General features: G+C 42.5%; 2 protein-coding genes and 2 long non-coding RNA genes across 6 annotated transcripts in view; 2 read left to right on the forward strand and 2 right to left on the reverse strand.

The window, feature by feature from the left end:
* Positions 1 to 5126: 5126 nt before the first annotated feature.
* On the reverse strand, positions 5127 to 9583 carry june (JunE proto-oncogene, AP-1 transcription factor subunit). 2 transcript variants are annotated; one of them, XM_016662326.1, is made up of 2 exons: positions 9459 to 9583; positions 5127 to 7470 (listed from the first exon to the last, which is right to left on the reverse strand). In XM_016662326.1, the coding sequence occupies exon 2, from the start codon at positions 7374 to 7376 to the stop codon at positions 6393 to 6395; it is 984 nt and encodes a 327-aa protein (XP_016517812.1). In that variant the 5' UTR covers positions 7377 to 7470; positions 9459 to 9583; the 3' UTR covers positions 5127 to 6392. The 2 variants fall into 2 exon arrangements, with proteins under 2 accessions (XP_016517812.1, XP_016517813.1); XM_016662327.1 differs by lacking the exon at positions 9459 to 9583 and adding an exon at positions 7552 to 7744 and having other exon boundaries at positions 5127 to 7500.
* Positions 7541 to 8198, forward strand: LOC103153937 (uncharacterized). Its single transcript, XR_477868.2, has 2 exons — positions 7541 to 7633; positions 7739 to 8198. It is a non-coding gene; the product is annotated as an uncharacterized LOC103153937 (long non-coding RNA).
* A 3494-nt stretch (positions 9584 to 13077) lies between the features above and the next one.
* LOC107833347 (uncharacterized) overlaps positions 13078 to 17546 on the forward strand; it is a 10895-nt gene continuing 6426 nt past the window's right edge. Inside the window, exons 1-3 of the long non-coding RNA XR_001659070.1 lie at positions 13078 to 13411; positions 16854 to 16860; positions 17073 to 17080. This is a non-coding gene — a long non-coding RNA (uncharacterized LOC107833347). The remainder of the gene's footprint in view (positions 13412 to 16853; positions 16861 to 17072; positions 17081 to 17546) is intronic.
* The window catches only part of LOC103153939 (leukemia inhibitory factor receptor-like), a 12106-nt gene continuing 8058 nt past the window's right edge, over positions 13499 to 17546 (reverse strand). Inside the window, exons 11-17 of one of the 2 annotated variants that reach the window (XM_007575031.2) lie at positions 16918 to 17097; positions 16737 to 16838; positions 15979 to 16146; positions 15736 to 15864; positions 14846 to 14933; positions 14693 to 14756; positions 13499 to 14443 (exon numbers count right to left, since the gene is read on the reverse strand). In XM_007575031.2, the coding sequence (XP_007575093.1) occupies positions 14054 to 14443; positions 14693 to 14756; positions 14846 to 14933; positions 15736 to 15864; positions 15979 to 16146; positions 16737 to 16838; positions 16918 to 17097 (1121 nt within the window). In that variant the 3' untranslated portion in view covers positions 13499 to 14053. Of the gene's footprint in view, positions 14444 to 14692; positions 14757 to 14845; positions 14934 to 15735; positions 15865 to 15978; positions 16147 to 16736; positions 16839 to 16917; positions 17101 to 17546 lie in introns of both variants that reach the window. The other variant, XM_016662325.1, reaches the window with a different exon arrangement.

The raw sequence follows: 17546 nt of genomic DNA on the forward strand, positions 1-17546 counted from the left end.
TGCTCTCTCAACCCAACAGGAAAAACCACCATGAGCCTCCATGCACAAGGAGAACATGCAGAAAGACCCCAGGAATCGAACCCAGAACCTTCTTGCTGCCAGGCAACACCTCTACCAACTGCTCCACTGTGCAGCCCGCATCCAGTCCAATTACATTAATTAACATTAATTAGTATTAATTAATATTAATATTTAGACCAGCAGCTTTATCAGCCTGACGGTTTAGCAGTGATTCTGGGTCATTAGTGTTTAATTTCTGCTGACTGAAGTTTCCTGGACAGCGGGTCGGTTCTGCTCTGTCAGCGGATCGGACCGGCGCCGACCCGCTCAGGACGGCGTTGCTCCTTCAGGGTTTCCCACAGAGACGCGTCATCGAAGGATTTCCTTAAACACGGTTATTAAGTTCTGGGTTCTGACTCGGTTTGGCTCACAGACACAAACACCGTCTGAGATCTTGACCTTTAACCTTTACAATCCTGAGCATTTTCACCAAACTGCTCAGGATGCCACAGGCCCGAGAATGTCAGTGACAAATTTAACTCTTCATTAATGGAAAACGTCTTTTAACTTGAATTTCCTTCCAAAACATTCAACGTTTTACGTAAAAGAAAAGACTTTTATTCTGGTAGTTTTTGAAGAACGTTTTCCTTTTTGATGCTGAGAAAAGACAAACAACCTGGAAAAAAATTACATGAAAAGTTCAGATATTTCACATTTCATTCATTAATAAACATTTAAATAAAAATTCCCAACAAAAACAATGAAGCCCTGAGTCATTCTGGTCCACGCTGCGCTGGTGGGGCTGCTTTAGTTTCAGGAGTTACAGTGTAATAGTAATAATAATAATAATAATACTGGATGACTAACTGGATGTGTTAAATGTGTGAAACGTAAAAGAGCCTCAGAAATGTCTCTGATTCATCGATGAGAAGCGACTCGCCGCCTTCAGCGCTTCGTTTCCACCAAGTTTAACTCCAAAGCAGAAGCAGGTTCCTCCGGTTCTGGTCGTGTTCCTGAACCGGATCTCAGTTGGTCTGGAGTCTCAGAGCATCCCAGGTCATCGGGTCACAAGTCCAGGCCGAAACTTTTCCCAACGTCTTTTTGTTGGGATTTAAAGGTGAAACATCTGAACGAGGAGAGAACGGCGCGGCGTTTACCAACCAGTTTATTTCTCTTTTCTCAGCAACAAAGAGCAAAATGACCTTCAAAAACTCTAAAAATGCTCTCGACTTTTTTCTTCAGTAAAAAGTTGCTGAATATTTATTATTATTTATCAGGAAATTAAAATTAAAAGAAAAGTTTATGAATCAAGAAGAGTTAAATTTGTCACTGAAATTCTTGCTCTAAACAATCATAAAAGTTTCCCAGATTCATTCTTGAACTGCAGTCTGGGGCCACGGAGAATTATTCTAAGGGCCACAAACGGCCCCTGGACCACACGTTGGACACCGCTGGTCTACATTAAGTCAGGATTTTAAAATTGTTGGACAATTTTTAAAATCTGAGACCCAAAACATAACGATCTGAAATCTTAGCTAACGGAAAAAACTAAAAAAAACAACTTTCACTGCAAAACATTAAAATCTTCACAAAACGTCTCGAAAGGAAACAGAACAAAGATGGCCGACCGGGAAGAAGCAAAAAGACGTTAATATGAGGAATTGATTAGTTAAATAAACTAGCCATTGATTCATCAGTAAAACAAATGATTTATACTGTTGGGTTGGAAATAATAATAAGCTGCTAACGAGCTGCTAACGAGCTGCTAACGAGCTGCTAACAAGCTGCTAACGAGCTACGCTGCTTTAATGAGGTTGTTTATAACAACCCTATTAAAGGTTGTCATAAACCTTTAATAGGTAAAGTTTGGGGAATATTCCTGATTTATTAATCAGTTTATATAAAATCCATAAAAGAAAAAGTCGTATTTTAGTAACTTGTAGCACTTTGATCCCAACATCAGCTGGGATGGACGAGACCGAAAGAAAATATAAATTCATAAAAATCTGGAGAAATAAAGATTTAACAGAATCAGAACATATTAATTATGAAACAAATATTTTAAAAAATTATTAAAACAATACCTTTTATTATAATTTGGCACTTTTTGTCTCTTTTTTTTTTATAAATGGTGAAGTTTAGAGTTTCTCAATGTTTCCTTCATTTCAAAACTGAACTAAAAGTTTTGAAACATCAAGTTTCCCTGATTTCTCAACATTAAACCAACAACTTTACAGTTTTACATCAATAAAAAAAACCCAGACATGGAAATTTACCACATTATTTAACTCAGTTTATCATCATCAAGCGATAAAGTTTATTCAGAAACAACACGGTCATGATGGGGTTAAACGTTTCAACACTTCATCACAAAAACACTGGAGTACAGCAGAAACCAACAGTAAAAACGTTATAAATAGAAACATGAATCTGATCATGTAAACATAGAAACAGGTTCTGTACATCTGTGCAAAAATATCCTCCTCAGGGAGGTAAAAAGCCTCGTTCAAGTTTAAAAATAAATATTTGCTCAACACGTTGATCCTTTTTAACCCGTCAACAGGAAGTTCTTTCTCCAGTCCTCCATGTTGTTTTATTACTGCACCTGATTTACGTTGTTTACTGTAATATCCTCAACCTGCAGTGAAATCTGCATGTTAAACAGTCTGTGGTGGTAAAGGGTCGATTCGCCTCCTGGCTGAAAGTTTGTGATTAAATGTCGATGAAAACACAAAACAAACGGCTTCATCAGAAAACTTCATCTCAAAACTGAGTTTTATTTACATAAAGTAAAAAAATCACTTCACGATGTGAAGCTCTGAAACACTGAAACGATTTCAGTCATGAATCTTCTGCTTCCTGATTGGTTTTCTATAAAAGAAGCAGACATGTTGATGCTGCGTTGCTCTCCATCAGGAAAAGTTTCAACCAAAAATCTGCAACATTTAACATAAAGCAAACATATTTAATATGTAAATATTAGGGCAGGTGTTTGTGGGAACCAACAAAGACTAAAACTAAATTTATTGTGGTTAGTCCTGCGTGGAAAAGCCTGTAGTTAGCTTCATGCTAGCTGCTGCAGCTACATGTTAGTTAGCATGTATGGCGTTATTTACGTTGATTCTGTATTTATTTCACTACTTAATGTTTGAAAAGTGACTTTTAGACATTTCTGTCAAACCAGAAGCTTCGACTCTTCGATGCTAAGCTTGTTTTGCCAAATTTAGAAAAACTTTGTGCTCTTTGTTAGCTAACTGCAACCAGAAACTCCATCCAACTTTTACATAAGTCGTCATTCAGTTATTTTCATGACTGTTTGATATCTTTTATGTTTTTTCTAAATCACTATTTAAGTTTGATACAGATTTTTTGTCTTTTTCATTTTTACAATGTAAACCAATAACAATTCTTCAACTGCTAGCATGCGAACGCTAACATTCTGAAAACTGTCCAGTCCCCAAACAAGTTCTTCTTAATTTTAAATACATTTTAAAATAAAAGCAGTGTAAACAGTCAGTTCAAGGAAAATGTGAAACAAATATGCTAGTTAGCTTGTAGCTAACTTCACATCAGCTGCTGCCTGATAGCTACAAGCTAGTTGCTGTAGTTTTTGTCATGCTAGCTTCTGTATCAGCTGCTAGTTAGCTGCTGCAATAAGCAGGTTTTTGTATTTGAGCTAAATGTGTTTGAAATGTGGATTTAACTGCCAGAGCTCAGACATAAATACAGGAACATCTCATTATGATGAAATTTACATTTCATTAAAACCAAAATAAACTGGAACTGGATGTAAAGTTAATCTTTTTAAAAGAGGAAACGTTCTTTTAAAGTACAGATTCTGCTCCAGTATTTCTGAAATATTACAAATACTTCAGCTAGATAATCAGTTTTTCAGCCACAGAGTCCATATAATTAAAGGATGCTAAGATCCTAAAGCTAATGCTAATCTGTAAAAAAGTTCAGTGGAATAAATACAGTTGTAGATTAAAGCTCAGTATGAAAAACTAATTATTTTTGTATTAAAGTGTACTTTTTTTCAGAGCATCATTAAATATCCCTCCAGGATTTTATGATTGTTCTTGTTAGTTTTTGTTTTGCAGTCAATAATCGATGGGCTCTTTGCACCTACGGCGTTGACGTCACATCTCCAGGAGCCAATGCGGCTCACTTGCTCCCGCTTTGAGTTACCATGACAACTAGAAAAGACAAAGTCGTATTTCAGACGCAGATAAAGCAATACTATGAACATTGTTGTCTTCCTAATATAATGGGCTTTTAAGTTTTCGTTAATTTCCAAGCGATCCTGAATTAAGAAGATGGCTTGTAAATATCTGTCGCTACCAGTTAACGCCGCACAGCAAAGTTTGCAGCCTTCACTTCACTCCGGATCAGCCTAAAACTACCGGGGATACGGATGGTAAATAAAGGAGCCTCCCTGAGTTATTTCCATGGAATCACTTCTGTATTCAGCCTGAAAGAGTTTTTGGGAACCAGAGAGCAGACCAGAGCCAGACAGCCGAGCAACTGATCCGCCTGTACATCCTGCTGTAAACACCGTCCTATCTGAGCTCTGAACAAGAAACATGCAAAGGTAATAAAACGAAATAACACGGAGACATGAAGCAACGCGGTCATATTTTTCTAAAAGCAGCAACTTTGAACCTGAACAGCTGAACCAGATCTCTGACACCAGAGCTGCGTTACTGTCAAGCTATGAGGCTTGTTGAGCTCCGTCAGGCTTCAGAAGCTAAAAGTCCGAACCGGAACCTCTCCGTTAGTCTGTGACACTAACGACAATAAACACACAGTATGCTTGAAAATTAGGTAAAAATATTGTCCGTTGGAATGTTTAGATACTTAAATAGCACATTTTACAAGAACAATGTATTACCTACTAGCATAAGCTAAAGTTAATGTTAGCCACAAAGGTTAAGAAAGTAAAAGTGACCTTCGTGTCAGTGAACGTATAACGAGGCGAACATCTTAAAACATTTCTCCAGCTTGTTGGGCTTCAGATCGATGTTCATCATCAGCCCTGCAGCTCCTGGTGGAAAAGGCCATTTTCTACAGATCAGAAACAACCGAACCAGAAGCTGACGTGCAAAGAGCCCATTAGAAATATTTGTGCAGAATTTAGTGACATCCACCTCAAACTGAACATCAAGTAGAAGAAAGAGCTACTGCCACCTGCAGGTGGGAGGTAGCATCATTTAAACAACGCTTTTGACTAGTTTTGTAGGAAATTTACAGTAAAGTCATAATTTTGTTGCAGGATCAGATAAATTTGCGTGAATTTCCATGAAACCACATGAAACTGGAGGAGCAGATTATTTAAATGTCGTAGAAATCTCCATGCAGGACTCAGAAACATTTATAAAAACTGGAGCAGTAGCTTATAGTGACAACAGAAAACAAGCAAATCATTAATTTCATACAGTCAACAATGAGCTTACAGTTTAGTCCTGTTTGAAACATGACAGAAAAATTCAGCATCGATCCAAAAATCCATAAAAGATCCTCTAAAAACTGACTTAACCCTCAGTTTGAACCCAAGAATCTTTAAAAACGTTAAAGAGGCCAAATCTGAAACCAAACTGGGTTCATCGTATCTATTTATCTGCTTTATTCTAAACAGAACCTGACGCCTCACTTCACTTCTAAAAAATCTAATTTAGCTCCTAATTCCAGTATTTCCCTTCAAACCGTTCGTCTATAAAATAAAATCTACCAGCTGCAGGTTCGTAGTTCAGCTCAGAAAATATTTTCTGGATAAAATGAGAATAAAAAACTTTTACCTGCTCAGCCACAAAACCCCAACAGTCTGAATAAATTTACATCCATGAATATTTTCATGTAGAAAGATTGAAAATCATGTTTTCCCCCAAAACCTTCAACGTTACATAAAACATCTGATCAGATTTTATGATAAATGTAAGTCGGTCATTTTAACCGATTCCAAACCAGAAACTGGAGGTGAAAAGTTTAAATGTTTGTTTTTTAACATGAGGAAACGTTTTTGTTAAAAACTGACAAAACTGCAGAGAAGATTTCAAATATCATGAACAACATATGAAGAGAAAATGACAGTTTATGATGGATTTGGATGAAAACTGTTAAAATAAGGAAATTAAAACATTTTTACAAAGTTTTTTGTTTCCATTTTGGAAAATTGTCTTCAAACTGCAGAGTTTTTATTTTCATGTTTCTTCAGTTTTAATCCTTAAAATGTTGAAATAAAATCTCCTGTCAGGAAAACCAAACGGTCGGATAAATCCCAGGAGCCGTTTTAAAGGATCCCAAACCGGAAATGTTTCGTCTGGCTCCGCCTCCGCTGCGATCCGATTGGCCGACGGCTCCTCACCTTTCCAGGTGTCGTCCAGGTGTCTTCCCGCTCAGCAGCTGGAGTCCTCGCTGCCGGTTCCAGACTTGGCGGCGGCTCCGGTCGCCACGGCGATCTGGCAGCCGTTGGTGACGTGGCTCATGACCTTCTGCTTGAGCTGGGCCACCTGCTGCCGCAGCATGGCGGCGGTGGACGCCAGGTCCGAGTTCTGGCTCTTCAGGACCTTCACCTTCTCCTCCAGGCGGGAGATCCGCTCCAGCTTCCGCTTGCGGCACTTGGACGCGGCGATGCGGTTGCGCAGCTTCTTGCGCTCGGCTTTGATTCGCTCCTGCGTCTCCAGGTCGATGGGGGACAGGGACGGCGGGGACGCGGGGTCACCGGGCAGGTGGGGGACCTCGGGGACGGTCTGAGGGGCGTCCGGGCCGCGGCCGTGGGTCTGCGGGCCGCCGCCGTACCCCATCTGCCCCCCGGCGTAGGGCATCTGCCCCGGGGTGTAGCTGCTCAGGTTGGTGTAGACGGGCATGTCTCCGCCGGACATCAGGTTCCTCTGGTAGGACGCAGACGGGGACACGTGTCCGCCGCCCACCAGCTGGTTCTGCTTGTGCAGGTCGGCCAGCGCCTTGACGAAGCCGTCGGCGAAGCCCTCCTGCTCGTTGGTGGCCTGGCTGCGGTACAGGAAGGGGTTGGCGGCGCTGGAGGCGGGGCTTGTGGACACCAGGCCCTGATTGGACTGGATGATCAGGTGCTCCAGGTCCGGGGACGCCAGCTTCAGCAGGTTCATGTCCGCCGCCGCGGACGAAGAGCCGGGCGCCATCAGGGCGCTGCTGCCGGGAAGGCCCAGGTTGCCGTGGTTACCGCTCCTTCCTGCCGCGGCGCTGCCTCCGCCCAGGAAGTGGTGGCCGCCGCCCATGGACGCCGCCTTCTTGCTCATCAGCATCTTCCCGCCCGGGTAGCGCTCGTACTCGGCCACCTGGCTGAAGCTGGGCGCCGCCGGCGCGTCGTCGTGGTAGAACGGGGTTTCCATGGCAGCCGTCATGGACAGGGAGGGGCCGGAGGGGAGAGCCGCATAATCCGATTAACCTGAACGCCTCAGCAGATCCCCGTTGACCTGACGTCAGCAGGATGAAGAGCTGCAGAGGAAACAGAACCGTCAGCAGAACCTACAGAACCGGCATCAACAGAACCATCAGAACCAACAGAACCATCAGAACCAACAGAACCATCAGAACCGTTCTCTACTCGTTCAGCATCCTGAAATCCTGGTTTTTCATTTTCTGCTAAAAACAAAACCAGGTCTGGAAAAGATGGAAGGTTTTCTACAGAAATGTAACTTTGACGTGTTTTATTCATTATTATTCTCTAATTTAACCATCTGATCAACACATTTGTTGCTAACAGGAAGTAGCAGTTGCTAAGCAACATGAACCACATGTCTGGCGCCTCTGGTAAGGCACAAAGGATGAGCAGATCTAGCTAATAACTGAAATATCATGTCTGCTCCTGGATGTAGAGCTGTTAGCATGTCAGTCTGCAGTCAGAGGCCTCTTCACATTTACTGTGACACTGACTGCTACTGGATTCCAAAAGGATTCAGAATTGGATCAAACGTTTTCAGATGAAAGCAGAGTTTCATCCATCCCATAATGAGCTGCAGCATCGGCTGAGGTTTCCCTCGAGGCGACGGACTCGGCTCCACTTCCACTGCAGGATTTTCATCCTGCCGCCGATCCGACGTTTTGTTTCCTGAAATGTCGGATTCTCCTGAAGTGGCGATGAAACGCGGTGAGACTGGCACTTCCTGTCTGGACCACAGCACCTTTCCCATCCAGAACCAGGAGGAGGAATCCAGGAAAACCCAGGAAAACTAAGGAAAATCCAGGAAAACCTCCAGAACCCCAGGAGGAGCTATGAATCCCTTCTGACTTTCACCTGCTGTGTCTCTGTGACCCAGATGGACAGAGGAAAATGTTCTGAAGTGTGCGGCTGACATTTATTTTGGTATCTGGACAATGAGCCGTCGTTAGCAAAGCCTTAAAAAATAAAAACCAAAAACTGAGAAACTTTGTTGGGTTTTTCTGTGATAGAAATAATGATAAACTGAAAAAAACCACAATAAAAACTGTAAAGTGTGGCATGCATGTATACTCAGCCTTTACTCTGATGCCCCCAAATAAAATCTAGTGCAAAAAGTAAATTAAACGTTTAATGTGAATGTAGCTGATCTGAAAAAAAAGGTCTTAATATCCAGCCAGAGGTATTGAATGTCTTAGATCAGAGCTGATTCATGTAACGGCCTAGTCAAAGTTGAGTCTGTAGAAGGGTTTTAAAACTGATGTTCTCCCTCCAACCCGACTGAGATGGAAACGTTTTAAATTAAAGATTCAGACTGCAGAAGTTTATAGCTGACTAAATATAAATGTACTCCACACTTTTCAGAGTTTATTTATAAAAATTGTTGAAAACTATTTAAAATATTTTCCTTCTGTTTCATGATCATTTTCTGTCACATAAAATCCAAATGAAACAAACTGAAGCCAGAAAAAGGATAAAAAGTTAAAATCATGTTCCAGGTTCCTGTTTGATCAGAAAAAATTAAAACAAATATCTAAAGAGTCATCACGTGTTTTTATAACAAAGACAATAAAAAGGTAACAAATCTGAGTTTTTACTGTAATTTAAAGGCCATCGTTACTGATCGGTGCCCTCTGGTGGACAGATGAGGCAACAGCAGCTGAACACTCTCGGGTCCGAACCGGACTCTTTCCAAAGGACGTTTCTGTTTTATTTACTTTATATTTAAAATAAAAAGTGTTTTACTTTGATAATCAGAAAACGCTCTGAGTTAAATACAGTAAATATGATAAATAAATGAGTCACTGAAACGAGATTTAAAGATGTTTCTACAGAAAATAAGAGAGAAATACCAAATAAATCTGAATAAAACTGTTAAATGTTTCAGTTTCTGGTTAAAACATGAATAATAAATTAAAAGCAGCGACACAAATCATCCACAGTGGATTAAAATAAATCTGCGTTTCTCGTTTTTTCATTAAAAAGCGCTCAAGTTGCCGTGAAGTTCAGAGGCACCGACACCGACCGAGTCATCATCCGGACTCACCTGCAGAACCTCCGCGGGCCGCCGAACCGGTACCGGAGCGGAAAAAACCCCGGAGAGACGAGAAGGAAGAGAGGAGAGGAGGGAGCCGGAATAATGTTTGATAATCTGAGAGAGAGAGAGAGAGAGAGAGAGAGAGAGAGAGAGCGGGGTGAGTCAGAGTCAGACTGAACACACACACACACACACACACACACACACACACACTCCCAGCGTGACTCACCATGATGTTTTCTCTTCATTTACACATTTATAGTGAAGTTCAGGTTAAATGTCAGATTTTCTCTCTGAGCCTGAAAATGAACTAAAATATCATCAGAATCATTTTAATGTTTATTAAAACCCAGAAGAAGTTCTGTTACGATGCGCTGCAGGAACCAAACGGAGCGTTCAGGCATTTCAGCGGAAAGTTGAGTGGAAGGAGAAACTGTGGGACAAAAAGTCAGAACTTTAAGAGACGTGAAAACACAGATGAAGCTACACCTGAACCAGAACCTTCTGAACCAGAACCTTCTGAACCAGAACCTTCTGAACCAGAACCGGACTGTTGTTCAGTCCAAATTGTTTTTTTTTTTTTTTTAGATTTTATTCATGAATCGAGGTCTCAGCGTCTGGAGGAAGAGAAGAAAGAACCAGAATCCAGAGTGAAGCTTCATCACTGGTTCTGCTGGTTCTGGTGCACTGGGTTTTCTGAATCCCGGTCCACCAGAACATTTCAGAGTTTCATGATGTTCATGATTTGAAGCTGGACCTCAGACCAAACCAAACTGCTAAATGTACCAATAATTAATTCAGAATTGCAATCTTGGTGAGTTATAGTCGATGGAAACGCAGCTGGAGTCAAACCAACCTGTTCCCCTCCTGGCCTGTGGGGGCGCTACACCAAGAACCACTGAAGGAAACGACACAAAAACCTCTGAAGACACTGAGAGCAACTTCCTTCTTCACCAGATGGAAACAAGATGGAGGCGTCAGATTTTAGCGGTTGGAGGATTTCTCTTTAGTCTTTGGCTAGCATATTAGCTTTGGTTGGATTTACCCAGAATCCCCTGCGCTGTAGTCCACTTCCTGTATACCATGGAAGAGTTCATGCTTGTGAACAGGTCAGAGTTCGGTTAGCGTTCACATCAGAACTGGACTTTCTTGATAAATGGACTGGAGTTCCTTTCTGGTTCTGGGAACTTCAGTTTCCCCAGATCCTCTGAACTGGACTGGACCGGGTCTGGACCAGAATCTGATCCTGTTTGGTGCTAAATGATTAGCTTCAGAGCATGAGGTCTGAAAACAGACTGTGTGTGTTTGGATCTGTCACAGCCGGAGTAATTACTGTAACTATAGGTGGAGCAGCAGAAGACACACACACACACACACACACACACACACACAGAGCCAGTCTATGGGGAGATGACTGATGGAACAAGTGAAAGCCAACAGAACTGTTCTGGTATTTTACTGATGTTTTTATAAACACACTGAAACGATTCATACAGTTAGCTTTAAGTCTGGACTTTGACTAGGCCATTCTACCACATAAACCTGCCTTTCATAACAAGAACTTCTGAACAGTGTTAGCTTCTGGGTGAACCAACAGACGATGTTACAAAACGTGAAGAACCTTTGACTTTCAGAATGTTTTTAACCGTATTTAAATGTTAAACCCATCGTCTGATTTTAGTCGGCCAGGAGGTCATTAGGGTTTTTCTGAAGTTTCTCCAACAGCAGATCAGCTGGATGGATGATTGGTCAGCCATTTTATGCTAGCTACGGTATGCTAGCTATGATTTTCGCAACATATTTTCCTCCACCTGAGCTGCAGCTCTCTGCAGCTCCTCCAGACTCAACATGACCTCATTTTGCTTTTAGTTTATTTCAGTTTCAACTTTAATCTGCAGGAAATTCAGGATTTTTTCTAGTGGATTGTTTCATTATTCTGAATCAGGTCAGTCCTACAAAAATTGGGCCAAATTATTCTGATTGATTTTTCCTCCAAACTTCATTTTTACATCTTTAAGAGTCACTTCCTCCTCATTTCCAGGTGTGAAGTCGCTTCAGGTTCTGACTGGTTGGTTTTCCTCCAAGCAGAAAGACTCAAACATCTGAAAGTCACCAGCGGTGCTGACATCACTGCAGCAGGCGGTGACATCACTGCAGCAGGCGGTGACATCACTGCAGCCAGCAGGCGGTGACATCACTGCAGCAGGCGGTGACATCACTGCAGCAGGCGGTGACATCACTGCGGTGACGCCGAGCGGCTCGGGACACGGAGAGGAGAGTTGAGGTTTCGCTTCGGCAGCGACTTCAGAGAATAAACATCCAAACACAGAGAAGGTTTGATGTGGAGGGGAACCAGGAGGGACAACTGAAAGCTGCTCAGAGGAGGAGGAGGATGAGGATGAAAAGGAGGAAGAGGAGGATGAGGATGAAAAGGAGGAAGATGAGGATGAGGAGGAAGAGGAGGATGAAAAGGAGGAGGATGAGGATGATGAGGAGGAAGAGGAGGATGAAAAGGAGGAGGAGGAGGATGTGGACGAGGATCTTCCTCAGCCTGTTTGGATTGAATCAGTTTGTTGTGAAAAATGCGTCCGTCTGAGTCGAGTTCTGATATTTTCTCCCCAAATCTACAAACATTTCATTAAAAATCCTCAATATTCTGAACATGTTTCTATTTTTCTGCTTCTGAATCATTTAATGTAAAATAATTTATTTCTCCCAAACAGAAGAAAATAAAATATCATTTCCTGGGCTGCACAGTGGTGCAGTGGTAGAGCTGCTGCCATGCAGCAAGAAGATCCTGGGTTTGATTCCCGGCCCGGGTCCTTCTGCATGGAGTCTCCATGTTGTCCCTCTTCATCCTGGGTTCTCTCTGGGTACTCCAGCTTCCTCCCTCAGTCCAGAAACATGACTGTCAGGTGTGTGTGAGCGCATGGTGTTTTCTCTCAGAGCTGCTGCTGATGCTGCAGGTTTCACTCTGAAGCTCCTCTTTGGTCAGATATGATGGAGACGACTCTCTGAACTTCCTTCTGCTCTGGGATTTGGGGTCAAAGTTCAAGTATTAATTTGGATTTTGAGATGCTAACTAGCCGCTCCAAGTTGTAAACCACCCAGCCCCAATACCTCGTTGTCACGGTTACGCATGATAAAAAAAACATCTGAATTTAAAAAACAAGTAAGAGGAAAACCTTCTTCCATCGGGTCAGAACCAGAACCAGAACCTTTGTAATAAAAACCAGATGATGTTAAAACAGATTTAGATCAAAGCAAATCGCTGCTGACTGAACGTTTTATCTCTTTATGTCGTTTCTCTTACATTTAATCAAAGTTCAAAATATTATAAATCAACCTATAGCCGATTTTTGGATTTTAATTTAAAATAACTCAAAGATGATTGTTAAATATTAAAAGACTGAAGGATAAATGTTAAATATTCATGAAATGTAACTGTTTGGAGTTAGATTGGAGCTGGATGTATTTGATATTTTTGTTTTAGTTGGGTAAAAATTAATTAATAAAACAAACATGATTTGGTTCTGATTCATAATTATTTACTTTATTCAGGTTTACAGATCCAGTCAGAAACACAAACTGTTTTATTTCTGAAAAATATAAACACAAAAATCTGTTGATTCATTTTATAATTCATTTGTTTGATATATTCTGAAAATTGTACAAAAACTTAAAGCTGCTTCAGTTATTTAAACGTAAAAAAAAGAGTAAAGAAAATAAACTTTATGTGGCTCTGGCGCCCCCTGCTGTTCGCTCTGCATCATCACCAGCTGCTCAGTAAGAACTAGCAGGGTTTATTTACAACAAAAATAATTCACACAGATTTAATATCTACAAACATTTAAACTTTTAAGAGTTGTTGAATTTAAGTAAAAAACAAACAGCAGAAAAGACAAGTCCTAGTCCAAGTCTTCCAGTTTCCAGACATTTAAAACAGCAGCACAGCAGGACGAGTCTCAGCTTGTTCTGTTTGCACTAGAAATATTACAATCTTTTATTTATGAACAACAAAAAGAAGATGGAAAGGTTCAAAGTATTGGAAACAGAATACGGTACGAAATGCTCAGTAGCAGTTTGAAATTTTTATATTCCAGATGGTTTCAAATGTAATTTAGAAATGTTAGGATGGAAGGAAAACTCACCATTACAATGAGTAGGCTACATACTAGCATGTAGGCTACATACTAGCATGTACGCTACATACTACCTTGTCGGCTACATACTAGCTTGTAGGCTACATACCAGCATGTAGGCTACATACGGTGTGACGTTAGCTGCCTTCATTTTAAGGTTTGCGTTCCTTTGTGATGAATCTTACTGTTTGCTATTTTTCCTGCTTCTCTCCAGTTGTTGTTGCTCTCAGTAACTTTTTGTTCTGTTTTCATTCCTAGTTCAGTGATTCTGCTGTTCCTCTCTCCTGTCGCCACATGTTTGGACAGTAATGTTGGTGTGACTGTTGCCATCCTGTGACGATCTGAAGGAGTTTTATTTTGAAGTTCATGTTTGGATCAGATTGTTGGATTCACATCTTTAAAGATTTAATTCACCTGATTCTGCCGAGTCTCCATCATGTTTCCCTCCATCTCTATGTCGGCTCATTGGCTTTGCTGTGGCACCATGATGTACCCTGACACACAGATGATGGGTTTCTGGGCCGCCCGGTTCTGACCGAACACCTCAGCCTGAATCTGGGGGTGGTAGCCGCTCGGCTCCGGGTCCGCCGGCCGCTCTGGGTCCGCCAGCCGCTCTGGGTCCGCCACCGGCAGGTTGTATGTCAGGTTGGGGAACACGGTGGAGACGCCGTGGCGGCGCAGGGCCGGGTTGTTCTGGTAGAGGGGCGGGGCCTGTGACATCACAGCCATGTCTTCCTGGTCGGTGTTGTTGTTCAGCGGCTCTGCAGGTTTGAGGAGCAGCTCTGGGACGGCCATGTTCTCCTCGCCATGGCAACCCAGCTCCGACTGATAGTAAGGGTTAACGCTCTTCACCTGGAAGACATGGAGACGTCTCCATCAATTCACAGCAAAGAGATAATCAAGATAATTCATTTGATCTGTTTTGTTTATTTATTCTGAATATTTAAAATGTAGACAAAAATATTTGGTAAGATTTTTACACTGTAGATTTATTTTGCAAAGTTATTAAAAAATAATAATGTTCCTTATTTTTCACAATTATTATTTTCTGTTTGTACCTGAGCTCAAAACGGGGTATGAAAACTTTTGGTCTGAACTTACAGGTGAAGTGAACCAGTCGGCCATGTTTGGCTTCGGGACCTCAGGGTAAAACGTCTCCTTGATGCTGTCGGGTCAGAAAAACAGAGTCAGAGACGACATGTCTGGTTCTGTTTGGTTCTGTCTGGGTCGGTTCTGTCGGGTCCGGTTGCTCACCAGGCCCAGTGTCTGTAGCACAGGACAGTGATGAGGAAGAGGAGGATGAAAACGGCGCCCAGGGAGATGAAGATGTTGCTCAAACCGTCTGCAGAAGAAAAACATTCAGACACCTGCAGGTTGCTTCAGAAAAACAGTAAAATTATCCAGATTCTTTGTTTTCAAACTAATCACACATTTAAAATGTTCCTGTAACGCCTCTGACCTGCCAGCAGGGGCAGCATGGCGCTCCGTTTTCCAGACTTTCTGCTGATTTATGGATAATTATTCCCTCTGGTTCTGATGTTATGCTCTCATCAAACAACGCATCAAAACAACTTTCAGATACTTGTTTTGATGCGTTGCCGTGACAACGGGGAATTTTTATTTTTATTTTTTTAAACAGTAGATTAGCATCTAAAAACTCAAACGACACCTGAACTTTGACCCTAAGTCTTTCCTGTTATTGTTTATTTGATACAAACCTTTACAGGAAACATAAATATAAACAATCTGATGCGTTTATAAATAATTCCCTAAAATCACCTTTAACAGGTTTATTTAGAAATGATTCCAGTTCTTCAGCCTCGAGGTGAATATATAAATCTCAGTTTTGTTCTTAAAACCAAAGTTTAAAACTTCTAACAGAGAAAATGTTTTGCTGCCAGGACTAGTGGTGCATCATGATGGACAATAGAAGATCTTTGGCAAACAAAATGAATGAATTTCAAATATAAATATTACATTCATTCTGTCATCTCTTGGCGTCTGGATGCAGCATCGTATCCCCAACTCCAGCATCTCTGCCAAACAGAGGAGTAGGATCTCTACTCCAGTATCTGACCAAACGGAAACCATGGAAACCGTCATGGCCGTCTTGTTTTGGCCTGAAGTGGAAGGAAGTTTCTTACCCTGGTCGTTTAGGAGGACCTGTAAGGTCGTGTTGCCATACGCTCCGCCAGCCGTCCGCGCCGCCACGGTGAAGGTGTAGGAGCCGCTCTGCAGGTTCCTGGCGGTCAGGCTGGAGTCCGCTGGGTTTTCTGAACCAGAACATGAAAAAACTCTGATTTATAAACTGGTTTTAAATCAGCCTTCAGCTTTATGAACTGAAGAGCAGCGCAGAGTGAACCTGAAGCCGCGCAGGTGAGCGTTACCTGTGGTCACGCTGACGGGTTTATCATTGTTTTTAGAGTAGTACAGGACGTATCCATGGATACAAGCAGGCTGCTGTGTGAGGGGAACCGGATCCCAGTGGATCTCCACATCGGAGCCTCGCTGTGTGTAGGACAGAGGCTGGAAGAGCTTCGTTTGTTTTCCTGGAACTGAGAGGAAAGTAAGGCATCAGGGAATGAATTCTATGCTAACAATGCTAATGCTGCTAGCTGCTGCTAGCTGCTAACTCTGCTAGCTGCTGCTAACGCTGCTGACTACTGCTAACGCTGCTAGCTGCTACTAACAGTGCTGACTGCTGCTAACTCTGCTAGCTGCTGCTAATGCTGCTAGCTGCTGCTAACTCTGCTAGCTGCTGCTAACTCTGCTAGCTGCTGCTAATGCTGCTAGCTGCTGCTAACGCTGCTAGCTGCTACTAACGCTGCTGACTGCTGCTAACGCTGCTGACTGCTGCTAACTCTGCTAGCTGCTGCTAATGCTGCTGACTGGTGCTAATGCTGCTAGCTGTTACTAACACTGCTGACTGCTACTAGCCCTGCTGCTAATGCTGCTGCTAATTCTGCTAGCTGATACTAACACTGCTACTAACGCTGCCGACTGCTGCTAACTCTGCTAGCTGCTATTAACGTTGCTAGCTTCTTCTAATGCTACTGACTGCTGCTAACATTGCTAGCTGCTGCTAACACTGCTAGCTGCTGCTAACGCTGCTAGCTGCTGCTAACACTGCTAGCTGCTGCCTCACGTTTCTCTGTGAAGAAGCCGTCCTTCCTCTGCAGGAGCATCGGAGCGCCATCCCTGCAGGCATAGATGGATACCGAGTATCTCCGCCCAGCTGCGGCGCTCTCTGAGGACGAACCAGAGGACATGTCAACGGGACGGACAGATCAGCTGAGGACTTTACTGGATCATGGACTGGATCTCACTGGGTTTTATCCTGACTGAGTTCTGACTGGGAGGCAGCTTTAACCAGTCAACAGGATCATCCTCCAACACTGGGAACCAGTCCACTATGTAGCCACAGCTAGCTTCTGGATGGTGGAACCAGGACAGGTTGAGGCCCCCATCACTCCCAGTGAAGCAGGACAGGTTCATACTGGTTTCATCTGAAAACAGAGACGCTGAGGGTCAGATGTGGAGAAGAAGAAGTTCTGATCTGACCAAAGGAACAAACGAACCGTCCAAACCGCTCAGATCATCTGGAGGAGCCAGCAGTTACAGCTGAACGACTCCAAAGAGTTTGACTGATGTCTGAAAGGTTTAATCTGGATCTGGAAACCAAATGGACAACCAGCAACTAACCAGCAACTAACCAGCAACAAACCCAGAAACAAACCAGCAATTAACCAGCATGGAGATAAAAAACAAGAACATTTGAATCATGATTATAAAATAACTGAGTGTTTTTGATCAGCGTGTCTCAGTGAAACCGTCCAGAACCTGGACCTCAGTGATCTGGACCTCAGTGGTCTGGTCATCAGTGGTCTGGACCTCAGTGGTCTGGTCATCAGTGGTCTGGACCTCAGTGGTCTGGTCATCAGTGGTCTGGACCTCA

This window comes from Poecilia formosa, unplaced genomic scaffold (genome assembly GCF_000485575.1).
Source record: "Poecilia formosa unplaced genomic scaffold, Poecilia_formosa-5.1.2 Scaffold368, whole genome shotgun sequence".
Lineage (NCBI taxonomy): Eukaryota > Metazoa > Chordata > Actinopteri > Cyprinodontiformes > Poeciliidae > Poecilia > Poecilia formosa.